This window comes from Ursus americanus, chromosome X (genome assembly GCF_024610735.1).
Source record: "Ursus americanus isolate L20-20 chromosome X, mUrsAme1.1.p, whole genome shotgun sequence".
Taxonomy (NCBI): Eukaryota; Metazoa; Chordata; class Mammalia; order Carnivora; family Ursidae; genus Ursus; species Ursus americanus.
Genome location: NC_142164.1, coordinates 40,015,891 through 40,031,011, shown reverse-complemented (window position 1 = coordinate 40,031,011; position 15,121 = coordinate 40,015,891). Strand labels below are relative to the sequence as shown.

At 41.2% G+C, this 15,121-nt stretch overlaps 1 protein-coding gene across 2 annotated transcripts in view; it reads left to right on the top strand.

The window, feature by feature from the left end:
- The window catches only part of RNF128 (ring finger protein 128), a 93,570-nt gene that overhangs the window by 35,944 nt on the left and 42,505 nt on the right, over window positions 1–15,121 (top strand). The window contains exon 1 of one of the 2 annotated variants that reach the window (XM_087860011.1): window positions 582–1,306. The exons of the other annotated variant lie outside the window; for it this stretch is intronic. Coding sequence (XP_087716137.1) covers window positions 814–1,306 — 493 coding nt within the window. The 5' untranslated portion in view covers window positions 582–813. Of the gene's footprint in view, window positions 1–581; window positions 1,307–15,121 lie in introns of those variants that run through there. 2 annotated transcript variants of the gene reach the window in all.

Genomic DNA, 15,121 nt, shown 5'->3' with positions numbered 1-15,121 from the left:
TACTTTCAGAAGGGACTTCTGATGCAGTCAGTCTATTTAGCATGAGGTAAGCGTAAGAAAATACCCAGGTATGACGGCTGTCTGGAGCAGGAAAGGAGAAAGGTTCCTCCTCCGTCCCCCCCCCAAAAGTAACAACACGCTTTTCCTGACTCTCCCCCCTCTAGAGAATCAATAAACAGCCTGCCCCCAGCACCACCCACCTACCCAAAAATCCCATAACTCCAGCTCAGACCCTTCGGATCTGTGGTTTTTAGAAGTCCTTGGACATTCTGGCACCTTAAACCTGAAACGGCCTTTAGGCAAATGTTCGGAGCGAAAAACCCATTCTCGCAATCCAAAACGGACCCGGATCCTACCGGAGAGCTTTTCTGGTCGCAGATTCTCTAGTTCCTGGCCTGTCCTTCTTCTTTTTTTTTTTTTTAAACACGCCGCCACACACCTGGCCACACAGCCTGAGAGCCTACTCTAACGCCTGCCCATCCCGTTACCCTTTTAAGAGGCGGATCCCGCAGTGTCCTTTCCTCCCTCCCAGCCACCTCTACCCCCAGTCGTCTGGGCGGAGCTTCTTGCTAAAGCCCCAGAGCCCGACGCGGCCGCAGCAGTAGCGGAGAGGACAGCAGCTGCGAAGAGCTGCATCTGCCGCAACCGCTCGGCCCGACGCTACGTGCCCCGCGGCTCCCACCTTGCTCCCCCGCGCGCCGGCCCCTCCCCGCCCCCTCCCCACCTGGCGCGCACCTGGGCCAGGCCGGGGTCCTGCCGAGAGCCGGGAGGGCGCGTGCCAGGGGCCCTCGGGAACAGCAGAGCGCGCGCGCCATGGGGCCGCCGCCCGGGGCCGGGGTCTTGTGCCGCGGCGGCTGCGGCTTTTCCCGATTCCTGGCGTGGTGCTTCCTGCTGGCTCTGAGCCCCCATGCCCCCGGCTCCCGGGGAGCCGAGGCGGTGTGGACCGCGTACCTCAACGTGTCCTGGCGGGTTCCGCACACCGGAGTGAACCGCACAGTGTGGGAGCTGAGCGAGGAGGGCGTGTACGGCCAGGATTCGCCGCTCGAGCCTGTGGCTGGGGTCCTGGTGCCGCCCGACGGGCCGGGGGCGCTCAACGCCTGTAACCCGCACACGAATTTCACGGTACCCACGGTCCCAGGGGACTGGGGAAGCACCGTGCAGGTCTCTTGGTTGGCCCTCATCCAGCGCGGCGGGGGCTGCACCTTCGCCGACAAGATCCATCTGGCTTACGAGAGAGGGGCGTCTGGAGCCGTCATCTTTAACTTCCCAGGGACGCGCAATGAGGTCATCCCCATGTCTCACCCGGGTGAGTGCAGCTACTACATTGTGCCCCATCAACCCCCTTGCCGGGGCCAGTTTTTGTCCTTTTTCTTTTCTTTCTTATTTTCCTCCATGCTGTCTTCCTCCTGTCCCCTTGCTCCAAAGGAAAGCGAGTGCCCTTTCTGTCCCCACCGAGTGAGGCAGGGTCCTCTCCTTCCCGAGATTTCACCCTGCGCGGGGGGCTGGGCGACAAAATCCTCCAGAATTTGCCTGTCTGGTGGAAAAGGGTAAGACAAACGGAGTGCGGAGGCTGGCAACTCAAGGACTGTTTGGGCTCTTCGCGTCGCCTTTTCCTGGTGTTCCACCAAGAGTGCCTTGCACGGGCTGCTTTGGTGGTGGGCACTGGCTTTGAAATAATGACTGGAGAGAAGGCGGCCTGGAAATCCCTTCCTCACTCTTTTCCTGTTTAAGGGCCTCAGGCCCAAAGCAAGGTTTTCCCTCCACTCTCCCTGTTTTTCTCTCCATGTTTCCTAGTTTCAGGTACGAGCTTGTGTTACTGTGCCCTGTTAACCTCATTGCAGTTTGGGCGGAAACTTTGCCTAGTTCTTGGGCTCTTCTCTAACCCCGGGGGTCTTGGGTCCCAGGTGATTGTCGGTATCAGTGCTTTTGTTGGCTTTTGAAAGATCCGATTTAGGTTATTGAGTGGCGAAACAGGTGATTAATGTTACTGAAGAAAGAAGAGCTTTGTGCATGAGGGTAGCAAAGGCCTAGACTTTGGGAGAAAAAGTAGTCCAGGTAGGTCTTCAATTTGCGGAGATGTTGTGGGTTACTCTTTTTCCCTGTTCGGTGATTCTTCCAGAAACCTTATTTGTGATTAGGTAGTCTTAGCATATGTACGATCCTAAGTCCCAAAGGACAAAGAAAAAAATTGGATAGAAGGGAAGGGACACATAACAGCAATATATCATAGTTGTTGAGAGCTGGGGCCCAAGTCAGACCTTGGTTAAATTCCGGCTCCATTGCTAACTAGTCCTGTGACCTTGGGCAACTTATTTGAAGTCTTTGAGTCTGTGTTCCCTCATCAATCAAAAGGGAAATAACTAAGAAAGAACTACTCCCACAGGTTTGCCTTGAGGATGAAATGAAATAACGCCTGTAAAGAGTTTAACACATCATCCTTCTCAGTTTTACTAGCTGATAGGATTAGCCTTTTAGGGAATCACTGGGGAGATGAATCTGCTTATTTAAGTGCTAGAGGTTTTGTGTTTTTCTTAAAAGCAGTGGGTTTGGCCCTGCCTAGAGAGAGCATTGGCATTGAGTGGCTGGGTGGCATAATGGGAAGAGGACTGAACTGGAACTCAGGAGATCTAAGTTCTTTTAGTCTCTTCTTTGCCTCTAGCAGCTTTGTGACCTTGTACAAATTACTCACTAGCCAAATGATAGTAGAGGGGGAGAAGGTGGAGGCCAAACTGGCAGAGTGCGCAGAGGCAAAAGCGAACTAGATGAACTCTTAAGATCCCTTTCAGCTCTAACCTGCTGTGATTCTTAGATTTGAATATCGATTAAAGGAGCAGCTGTATCTCCCTTGGTTGATAATTCATTGGTTAGAATGAAATTGCTTTTTAAAGCTTAATAAAAATGAAGACGAAGGATTTGGTAAAATAATTTAAAGTCCTTACATTTCCATTAGCTACCTAATGCAAAGGTTTGACTGTCTCCTCCAAATGAGATTCATGTGCATGGATGATTGGGAATTGAAGAGTACCCTTTAATTAAAGTTCCCATTTAGGGTGCTTTCATCCTAATTCTGTTAAGAATGTAAGCTTATATTTGTCCGATAGCTTTTGAGGGACAATAAAATTAATTTTTGTTGAGCTCGCACTGAGTGCCAGGCACTCTCCATACATCTTACTCATGTGTTATTCAGAGACCATATGGTGCACTAGGAAAAGCACAGGCATTGTAGTCAAGAATGGGTATCAAATTCTGGTTTTACTACACAATAGCTTTGTGTCCTTGGTCGGGTTCTTTAACTTTACTGAGTCTGCGTTTCTGCATCTGTAAGATGGAGATACTTACATTGCCATGATTCTTAAGAATAATAAATCTAAACCACCTAAGAGATAATAATACACTCAATTAAAGTTATTACAATAGGTTAATGCTAACAGGATGCAAAAAACATACAAATAAATGTTCATGCAGCTGTTAGTTTGAATAATCATGGCTGTTTTGTTTCAGGATACTATATAGAAATAAAGCCCTACGTATTGACCACCTAATTAAAATACACTCAGAAAGGTATTTTGGGACTTTAAAAATTTCTTCCCGACGTAACTATAGTAAACTTTACCATAAGGGTAACTAGCCATCAAAAAACGAACTAATTACTTGAAGTATAGAATCACATTTCTTCCCTAAACTCCTAGAGAAACTGGGAGACTGCTTTTCAACACAGGGGGGAAAATCACTTTGCATTTCATGCACGTGTGTTGTTGAACATTCGTTCCCAAAGTTCTGTGTGTTTTGCTTTGCTCGTTCCTGAGAGTAAGCCTAGGGTTCATTGTAATCTCTGGTCAGAAACAACTTATCCGAGATCTTCGTGGCAAAGAGGTGGGATTGAGGTTTCAGTGTTGATTAACTCACTGTGTATTGGCTTGAATTATACAAGGGCCACCAGGTGTCGAAAAGCCATTGCTGTCGTCGTCGTTGTTTATGAAACCTCTCTTGACCCACTCTTCCCAGAGCCTGTGCTTGAATTGTTTGTCCTTTGAGTTTATGCTGAACATCCATCCATACTCTCACCTATCACAGGCCTGGGGACATGAAGACCCATTTCTTTCAAGTAACAGAACTAACTGGTTTAGAGCAATTGCTTTAAAACTTTTGTTTATTGGAGAGAAGCTCCACTTTAAAGAGCAATCAATTAGGAAAATGAGACTGTTTTTAAAGATTTATTTATTTGAGAGAGAGGGAGCTCGAGCTGGGTTGTGGGGGGAGGGCAGGGGCAGAGGGAGAAGCAGGCTCCCATGCTGAGCAGAGAGCCAGATGTGGGGCTGAATCCTAGGACCCTGGCATCACAACCTGAGCCAAAGGCAGACTGCTTCACCCACTGAGCCACCCAGGCACCTCGAGGCTCTTTTTATATCTACCAAAATGTCGCAGAAGTTGGTTGTAGCCTTGTATCAACCCATGCGGTTTATTCCCGTACCTCATCTTGGTTGCAAAGTGTCCAGAAAACCCTGATTCACACAGATAAATAATTGCAAATAATAGATGTTTATTAACAGTTTGTCTTGCAGTCTCTGGGTACTTTTCAGTCAAATTGATCCAGAATCCTGGAAGAAAATTAGGAGAAAATTTTGGTTTCCAAGGTTAATCACTATTCATATATCTTAAGTTTGAGACTGAGATAAACCAGCAGAACTCAGAGTAAGCACGAAAGCCATGTAAAACGTAGGATTGTCACGGTGAGACACATTGCACATGCTCTTGTGCAACTGACTGTTCTGCCTTGGCAGATGGGCAGATGGGCCTGAGCCTTGCATGCTGTCTAATTGAGCACAGCCCACGGGTTGAAGTGGTGTAGGTACTTGCTTGTACAATTTTCCTTGAGTCAACATGCGCAGACATGAATTAATTGAAAGACCTGAGCAGAGCCACAACCTTTTAAATCCATGACACATTTACAGGAACTTGAAACATATTCAAAGGCATGACAGGAGAAGCATTATTCCTGAGGGCTGTTTAAAAAAAAAGTGAATAAACCAAGCAGTTTAAGTCAGTGATTTGGTGGTCTCCGATGGGATGTATTAAACAGTTGCTTGTATATGTTGTTGAAAGACAGGTCGAACATATTAAGAGGTTGAGCTCTGCCACTTACTACAGAACTTCCTCGACTTAGGATGGGGTTACATCCCTGATAAACCCATCGTAAGTTGAAAATATCATTAAGTCGAAAATGTGTTTAATACACCTTAACCTACCAAATATAGTTTAGCCTAACTTACCTTAAACGTGCTCAGAACACCTACATTAGCCTACAGTTGGGCAAAATCATCTAACACAAAGCCAATTTTATAATAAAATGTTGGCTATCTCATGTAATCTGTTGAATACTGTACTGAAAGTGAAAAACAGAATGGTTGTATGGTACAGAAGGGATATAAATGTACAGATTGTTTACCACCGTGACCGCATGTCTGACTGGGAGTCCCAGGTGGCTGCCGCTGCCCACCATCACGAGAGCATATCTCCTGCATATTGCTAGCTCCCGAAAAGATCAACGTTCCAAACGTGACGTACAGTTTCTACTGAATGCATTTTGCTTTGATACAGTCATTAAGTTGAATCGTCGGAAGTCAGGGACTTTCTGTATTTTTAAAATCTTAGGCCAGTCATTTTACTTCTTTATGTCTCTGTTTTCTCCTATTTAGGATGGGCATGATGATAACCTTGCCTCATGAGATCGCTGGGAGGGGCGCCTGGGTGGCTCAGTCAGTTAAGCGTCTGCCTTCGGCTCAGGTCATGATCCCAGAGTCTGGAGTCGAGCCTCAGGACTGGCTCCCTGCTCAGCGGGGAATCTGCTTCTCCCTCTCCTTCTGCCTGCTGCACCCCCTGCTTGTGTTCTCTCTCTCTCCCTGTCTCTGACAAATAAATAAATAAATTCTTTTTCTAAAAAAAAGATCACTGGGATTAAATGAGATAATGGAAATACAGTGTTTAACATAGTGCCTGGCATATAGGAAGCTACTAAGAAAGTGTTTTTTATCACAATTAAGATAGTTAAATAAATGTATTTTAGAAAACAAAAATGGAATCTGATGTTGGTAGTACATAATTTGAAGATGAATAGCCTAGAGCACTTCAAAGTCCACATTACCTAAAATCTTAACTCTAACACTTTAGGAATAGGGTGAGTCGGCTGAATTCTTTACAAGAAAATGATCTTCGGGCCCGCCTGTGTTTGTCATTCTTTTTTCATATAGCTACTTCTCCCTCAAGCTACCAGTCTTCTCCTTCACAAAGGACTTGGAGACAATATTTTACACTGATTTATTACCACCCAGTCCCTTGTCAGCCACATGACATTTAATTTTTATTCTTCTTTTTTCCTAGGATGTTGACTTTGAAAAGAACCTTTTTTAATAGAGAGGTTCAAAAGAGGATGAGAAGAGACTGGATGGTGATGATTTGCCAATGTAAAGTACTGTCTCAAAATCAACTTCTAGACACATCCTTTTTGATATCTCTGCAGTACCATATTTCACACTATTGACCACTCCTTTGAAATTCTCCCAGTCTTTTGCTTCTCTTCTCTTTTGTTTCATTTCTGTTATTTTATTAATTTATTCATTTAACACCTTTTCTTCCTTGCATTCACACCCAGGCCACCAGCAGCCCCGTCTCCGATAAATAACTGCCACATCCAGATGATTCTATCACTTTAAATCTTCTCACATAATGTCCCCTTCTCCCTTTGAACCCTTACTACCCTGCTTTTAGTTCCTGTGTCTTCTCATAGGAACAAATGCTTGGGCTTCTAATTGGTCTTCACCTCCACTGGTTTCTTCCTATTGTTCTTCCACATTGCCGCTGGAACAGAGCTCTGATCACATCTGTGTCATTGCTCCAAAGGCCATTACTTACAAATTTTAGACTGTATTTCCCAGCATGGCACACAAGACTCTTAATCTGATCCCAACACACTTTCAAAGCTTTGTATACCTCTTCTCTCATGTTGACCCCTAAATGTCCTTTGTCCTTCGCCATTATCATTCCTTTGTTTGTACTTCTGCTTTTGCCTCCATACCCTTTTCTTCCCAGCTTTGCTGGCCAGAAACTTACGCATCCTTCAAAACCCAACACAGATGCCTCCTCGTCTTTGATGCCTTTCTCAATTCCTTCTTTTCCTCTTCCCACGATAGCCCACAACAAAACCAAAATAATCCTTCTGTTTTTCTCCCATGGCACTCCATGTCTTACAGTACTTTTTGCATTTTGCTGGTAGTTAACATGTTTACATGTCTTACCTTACCACTGGTTTGTAATGGTTGATTAATTTTCATATTCCTCATGGGAACCTTTGTACTGTAAGTGCTCTGAAAATGCTTGTTGAGTTGTTCTAAGTACCCAAGAATGAAAAAAAAAAAATACCCAAGAATGCCAGAGGATCGTAAGATTCACTAGAAAAGTATCGAATGGGGAAGGGGATTAAACTTCAATTCACTGAGGGACGCCTGGGTGGTTCAGTCTGCTAGGCATCTGCCTTCGGCTTAGGTTTATGACCTCAGGGTCCTGGGATCAGGGCTCCCTGCTCGGTGGGAAGTCTGTTTCTCTCTCTCTGCTCATGCTCGCTTGCTCTTGCCCTGTCTCTCTTAAGTAAGATCTTTTAAAAAATGTTGAATTCATTGAGCATTTCTGAAGGATCTATTGTATGCGTACTGTGCTTCTTGCCTGAATATACGAAATAATTAAGGTAAAGTAGGAGGAATAAGAGTGTACAAATGCTTCCAGGTTGCAAGCTCCCTAATTTTATGGTGATCACCATCATAGGCCAGTTTATGGGGTTTTAATGACAAAATGACCTAGGTAACAAAGAGATAGCGAGAATGAGTATTTACATTGAACTTTCCCTGTTCTGTTTTTTTGTTTCATTTTAAAAAACTTGGTTTACTCCAGCATTCAATTTATGTCTCCAATTAAAATGCTTCCATTAAACATGTTGGTGATATGTGGAATTCCATTACATAAAAACCTTAAAAAGAAAAAAAGAAACATAGCTTGATCAGCAAATTGTTTTTCTAAGCACATAAAGAACTCCACGCCCCCCTCAGTCCCTGGAAGATGTGTTATCTCCTACCGAATGCCATATTTAATCTCTGTTCCCAGGCTTAAATGGAGTAAACAGAGGGGAGTATCAAAGACATTTTCCATGTTATTTCTGATGATAAAATTAATCATACTTCTTGCAGAAAACTTGGAAAATACAGAAAAGTATAAAACTAAAACTAAAAGCTATGCATAATTCCACGATTCCATTAATATCCTTCTTGTCTCCTTTTTCATGTATAGATAGGGTTTTATATCCTGCTTTGATCATAATGGTTGTTTTTATGAGTATTAATGTAGAAATAAAATACAATTTAAAGAAAATATAAAAATCCATAGCTATAACCATTTTAGCATTTTGGGGTGTTTTTGTTGTCATTTTCTTCTTTTGCTCTGCATATATATATTTAAAGAATTATAATTATATACTGTATGTACGATTTTGTATCCAGCTTGTTATTGTAAGCATTTCCCCATGTAATTAAAAATAGAGGATTTCCTTATAAGTTGAAGGGGGTGGTTTTTGACTGGGGGTAGGGATCAAGCTTCTCTTTCATTAACCGCAGAAAGGAAGTGCAGAAATGGTGACAAGGAGGGATAGGAATTGGAGCATTTAAAACAAAAATAGATCTTGGATACCAGTCTTTTATCTGTAGTGTCATTTGCAAGTATATTCTCCCATTCCGTGGGCTGCCTCTTAGTTTTTTTGACTGTTTCCTTGGCTGTGTAGAAGCTTTTTATCTTGATGAAGCCCCACAAGTTCATTTTATCTTTTGTTTCTCTTGCCTTTGGAGATGTGTCATGAAAAAGTTGCTGTGGCCGATGTCGTAGAGGTTGCTGCCTATGCTCTCCTCTAGGATTTTGATGGATTCCTGTCTCACATCGAGGTCTTTCATCCATTTGGAGTTTATCTTTGTGTATGGTGTGAGAGAGCGGTCAAGTTTCATTCTTTTGCATGTTTGCTGCAACATGGACGGCACTGGAGGAGAGAATGCTAAGTGAAATAAGTCAAGCAGAGAAAGACAATTATCATATGGTTTCTCTCATCTATGGAACATAAGAACTAGGAAGATCGGTAGGAGAAGAAAGGGATAAAGAAAGGGGGGTAATCAGAAGGGGGAATGAAGCATGAGAGACTATGGACTCTGGGAAACAAACTGAGGGCTTCAGAAGGGAGTGGGGTGGGGGAATGGGATAGGCTGGTGATGGGTAGTAAGGAGGGCACATATTGCATGGTGCACTGGGTGTTATACGCAACTAATGAATCATTGAACTTTACATCAGAAACCAGGGATGTACTGTATGGTGACTAACATAATATAATAAAAAAATATTATAATAAAAATAAAAATATTCTCTACAGAGCTTTACCTAAATGTATACTTCCAGCCATAAACGTGCTCTGGTCTAACCCATATACATTACCTGTTGTGGCCTTGATCTTTTGAGAGGTTTGATCACCATTTGTGCTTTTAGTTCCTTGTCTCCCATGATATTCCTATAGGCGATGTCTTTGTCACAAATGAGGTTTGCACCTAGCTTCCCTGTTGCTTGGTTAAGTAGCACCTCATTGGCTAAGATGGCTTTTTGTTTTCATGATGACCACTGAACTGTACACCGTTGGAGTTTTGCCCAGAGTTTCCTTGACAAGACACCACAAATATTATCTGGGGATGAAGAATTTTTTGTATATGCAAATTATGTTGAAGTATAACATACATACCAAAAACATACAGAAGTCCTTAGTCTATAGCTCAGTGGATTTTCACAGAGTCAACATGCCTGTGCAGCAAGCGCCTAGATCAAGAAACAGAACTGTGCCAGAACCCTAGAAGACTACGTCCTACCCCAAGATGAAGAAGTTTTGAACTTTGGGTCCTGAGGGAGCGAGCTCTTGCAGCACGGGGTAGGAACTCCATCACCCACAGAAACTGTCGCCTTCGCTGCTCTGGAGCGAGTTAACGGTGGTGGTCCTCAGCTGTATACTGTAGGGGAGTTCTTTCCAAGCTCAGAGGACATGCACTTTTTGATGCAGTTACCAAGCCAGTTCAGAGTTGCCACATTTTGCTGTTAACACCCACTTTGGAACCCTATGAGCAGAGCAGAGCACAAGGGCTCTTTGTTGTTCTATTTCCTGTTCTTTTTTTCTCTTTAAGCTGTATGTATGTCTTTCTATATATCATGGCACGTGCTTGCTGCTTGGATTTACCCACAGGCTTGTTACAGTATTGATTTCTTTGGAAAACAAAGTTTGGTGATTCATGCCTGACTTCATGGAGGCCGTTAGGTTCAGAACCCAGTCATGATTTACTTGGTTTTAATGCTTGAATGCTCAAGTTAGCTACAAATCTGTGATTTTGAGTTAACCCTATTTATTTTGAGCTTTTTTGAAAGAAGATGGTCTAGACTCAGTTGATGGTGTGTGTGTGTATGTATATGTATGTGTTTCTCTCAAGATATTAGTCATTATTGTTTCAGATAAAATGTTGAAGTAGCTTAGTGAAATGCTGCCTGCAACTAAAAAGTCTTAGCTTTTATTTTTTTTTATTTTTTTTTATTTTTTTTTTTTTAAGTCTTAGCTTTTAAAGAGAAAATGTTAACCTTGGCTATTTCCGATTGGTAGAATTATGGGCGATTCTTGTTCTTTTCATTATGTTTTTCTGTATTTTCTGAATTTCCTATACTGAATGTATTTTATACTTATAAGAAGAAAAAAATCAGTCATTTTTTAAAAACCCAAAATATTCTTATAGCATCGGTAAATCCTAAAGAAAGCATTAATAATGTGACTATAGCAACAACAGGAACAAATCATATCTGGTAATAGAAATGATTTACAGACTATTATGAGAATTTAAACAATTGCTTTGGCCTTTTGAATATATCTTACCCATATGATTGTTAATGTGGTCCTTTCTTGTTAACACTAATTGGTTTTTTCGTATGTAAAATAACCTTGAACACTAAACAATTTTAAAGACTGACTTTTTCTATTTTAATATGAACTATTTCTCTTTACCCTTCGTATCACTATTTATACAGTTTTTCTTTCCCCCTTACACATATACACACCTCTCACCTTTCTTGGTATTTTTCTTTCCCCTAAGAAACCTGCTTCCCCTCACTTGCCACCTTTAATACCTATTCTTTTCAGTACTTATAAGAATAGTGCTAAGTTTAACAGCTTTGTATAAAGAATCCGATATATTGGCAGTTTTCACCTATGACACATTGGGTTCATCTGATAACAATAGTTTTTGTCATTCAAGAAAAGAGGAAAATTTGTTAGAGTAAAGACATCATTAAAATTGAATTACTTGTTATTAAAATTGAATTACTTGTTTTTAAAATTAGCATTTCCCTTGAAGTGATAGTCTGCTAGACAAAACTCCACCAATTAACAGTTTGCACAAGAAACTCAAATTCAAGGGTACCTTCTGTACTACTTCTTTTCCTCCGAGGACAGATTTTATATCCTACTTTTCCACTCTTTTCCCCTGCCTTTCATAGCTTGATTATTTCTACCTTAGATAATCTTACACACACACACACACACACACACACGTACACCTGTACATACTCTTGGAGCCCCATCTTCGTTGTCGTCTTATTTTTTTTTTTTTAATCTGAGCTTCCAGGGCACTTGGGTGGCTGTCGGTTAAGCATCTGATTCTTAATTCAGCTTAGGTGATGATCTCTCAGGTTGCTAAAATCAGCCCCCCCCCCCGCTTCCGGGGGGGGGGGGGTAAGTCAGTGGGGAGCCTGCCTGAGATTCTTTCTCTGCCTCTGCCCCTCCCCCAGCTCACACACTCTTTCTGTTTCTCAAATAAATAAATCTTAAAAAATATCTGAGCTTCCGGGGCGCCTGGGTGGCACAGTGGTTGAGCGTCTGCCTTCGGCTCAGGGCGTGATCCCAGCGTTGTGGGATCGAGCCCCACATCGAGCCCCACATCGAGCCCCACATCGGGCTCCTCCGCTATGAGCCTGCTTCTTCCTCTCCCACTCCCCCTGCTTGTGTTCCCTCTCTCGCTGGCTGTCTCTATCTCTGTCAAATAAATAAAATCTTTAAAAAAAAATATCTGAGCTTCCTTCTATGTGGTTCCACTTCTTTTGAAGTGAAATTAAACATCATAACAAATCACTGCTCTCATATCTAATAACCTTGAATGTGTCCATAACTTACTCCTACAATCTCTACAAAAATGCCCCATGAGCCATGTAATCCTCCTGATTAAATATGTATTTTCTTATGTCCTGATATTTAAGATAAATTTGAAATGCTTTTGTTGGTTTTGCTTTAGGTATTCCAGTGATACTGTTTCCTGAAAAGTTTTACAATTACAATTACAAATACGGGTTAAATAATAGTTCACATTTGCTTTGCAGTTTTTAGTCCTCAAAGCCTTTCACATGGGATCATTTATGGGCTCATTTGGGAACCCAAAGACTGTCTAGCAACATTACTATGGGAAAGTGTGTTGCCTCTACTTCCCAACAACTGACTTACAAATGAATTTTTGAAACACAACCCATTAGGGTTTTCTGTGTGGCTTTTGTTCATAATGATAGCCTGGTGAGATACAGTTTATTATATTTGTCCTGGTCATGCTGGTTTAGAATTTTCTCTGCTTATTTATTTTCTTTGTAACGTCAACTCTAGCTCAACCTTACCTTTTCCATGTGTTTTCACCTTAAGGATTCTGCATTTTGTTTTCCTAACCTGTGGTCTAACCTATGGTGATCTCAGAAGTTGGCTTATTTTAATAGCATTTGTAATGTTCCTGAAAGTTTTGAGAACATAACTGAGATTTGTAACTTAGCCATAAATATATTTTCAAAGTAGTACATCTTTTCTATCTTAGAGGATCTTATCATTTCAAGGAAGGCTAGAAAACTGTGATTATATCAAATGAGGTCTTCATTCATAGATCTATGAGCAACCTATATTTAACATTGTCCCAAAATACTTTGAGTTTAGTGGTATTCCAAAGTCTTGTTTTCCACCACCATCATTTCATTTTTGCAAGAGGACAGGATGTTTAAGAGAGACTGAAACTGGCTTGTGCCACCCCACCAGTCACCTCCCTTGCCCTAGGGCCCATCCTTCAACCCTTTTTGCCATTCCTATTTGATGCCTTTTGGTCGAATTGATGAAGAAGAGGTTGTTGACTTACCTCGAGTAATGTAATTAAAGACTAACAGATTATTCTTTGATGATAAGGAAAGCTTCATGATTGCTCTATTTTTATTTCAATCTAGTGTACCAAGGATGAATGTGTTCTATTTGAAATTGAAAGATAGCATATTACAATGGAAGAATGGGTGTCCCTGAGTCAGACTGCTTAGCTTGAATTCCAGTTCTACCAATTAATAAACATGTAATCTTGGGCAAATTGTGAACCTGGACTTCTTTGATCTTGTTTGTAAAAAGTGGAATAGCAATGCCCATTTTCTGTGATTTTGTAAATAAAGTATTTGACATGGAGTGGACATTGAGCAAATGTTAGTTCTCTTGAAACTTTTCCTAATAGTTTTATTACTAAACGTAGTATTTCTCCTTTGGTTATTGCAGCTATTACTCCCATATTTTGAGATATATAATTGTTTTATATGTGAAAGCAGCGGGGGGGATCCCATGACATCCAAATTGCTGTTTTTCTGGACAGTTTTTGAGAAACGCAGGGAGAAATCACATAATCAAGAAGCTCAAACAACTGTCTTGTTCTACTTCCTGTGCATTTCCATTTTTAGCAGCAACAACTCCTTAAAATCAAGATGTTAAGCTAAAACAATAGAAATGGCTGTGGACCTTTTGATGGCACAGTGACAAAGAGAGGGGACTTAGGAATCAGATGGATTTTGATTTGAATCCCAACTCTGTCATGTAATAGCTTTATAACCGTAACCAGATTAACCTCTTTAAGACTCAGTTTTTTCATCTAGAGAATGGGAGGTGATAATCATACCTACCTCATAGAGTTATTGTGAGGTAGAAATCAGATAACATATAAAACATGAAGTACTACACAGCCAGGTTCTTTAAAGGATAGTTTAACAACATCCTCGTCTGTAGCACTTTTTTTTTTTTTTTTTGGAGATTGGCAATGCAGATCCCTGCACAGCTTCTCAGAGCCTCTGATAAGCTGAAGAAACACTGTTCAACTTTGTTCCAAGGGTTATGTTCTAAACTTACTGATCTATAGAACCCTTTTTCTCTTAAAACACCTTACCACCTGAAATAGAATGTGGAAAACACTGATATTGCCATGCATTTGATAACTCCTCCCTCCTTCTCTCCTCACTTATTTTATTAGATTGGCCTCAGGTTTTAACTGTATCAAAGTATTGTCAATGTCAAAGAGTGACTAAACCACCTATCTCACTCTGATAAGAACAGCATGTTTTCAACCGTGATGACAAACATTTTAGTTATATTTCTTTGTACTAATGTGATACCTTTTATATCAAGTTAGTGTGACTTCAAAGTGTAGTTCTCTACAGGCTAGGCTTATTTTCCTTATTGACTTTCAGAAACAATTCATTGTGAAAGCATAAAAACACAAGTGAGACCAGTTGATGTTTGTTTTTATATTTAGTATGTGGACCTTGGTATAAAATTTAGCTTTTGTAATACTTCATACAGGAAGAAATTTAATATTCTCCGTTAGTAAAGTGTCCTTATTTATGAATTTTTATACTAAATGATACCAAAATTTCTGCTGAGACATACCAAATTCTCTTTTTCTCTAATCTAGAGACCTAATAGAATACTAATGGGACATCTGTGACTTTTGTACCCTTGGGATCTTATGGCCAGGTCACAATGAATACTGGATCTCAAAGCACAATGCTCTTCCCAATTTTAATGATTAATGAAATTTCCAGTGTAAGTCCCCTATCACAAACTATAACTGAAGTGAATGTGTGCAAAAGGAAGTTCCAATTTAAACACAATTTTGAATACCCTTTATGACCAGCACTGTGCTGGATACTGTGGTAGAAGAGTGAGCAGGGAGTAGCTAAAGATAAA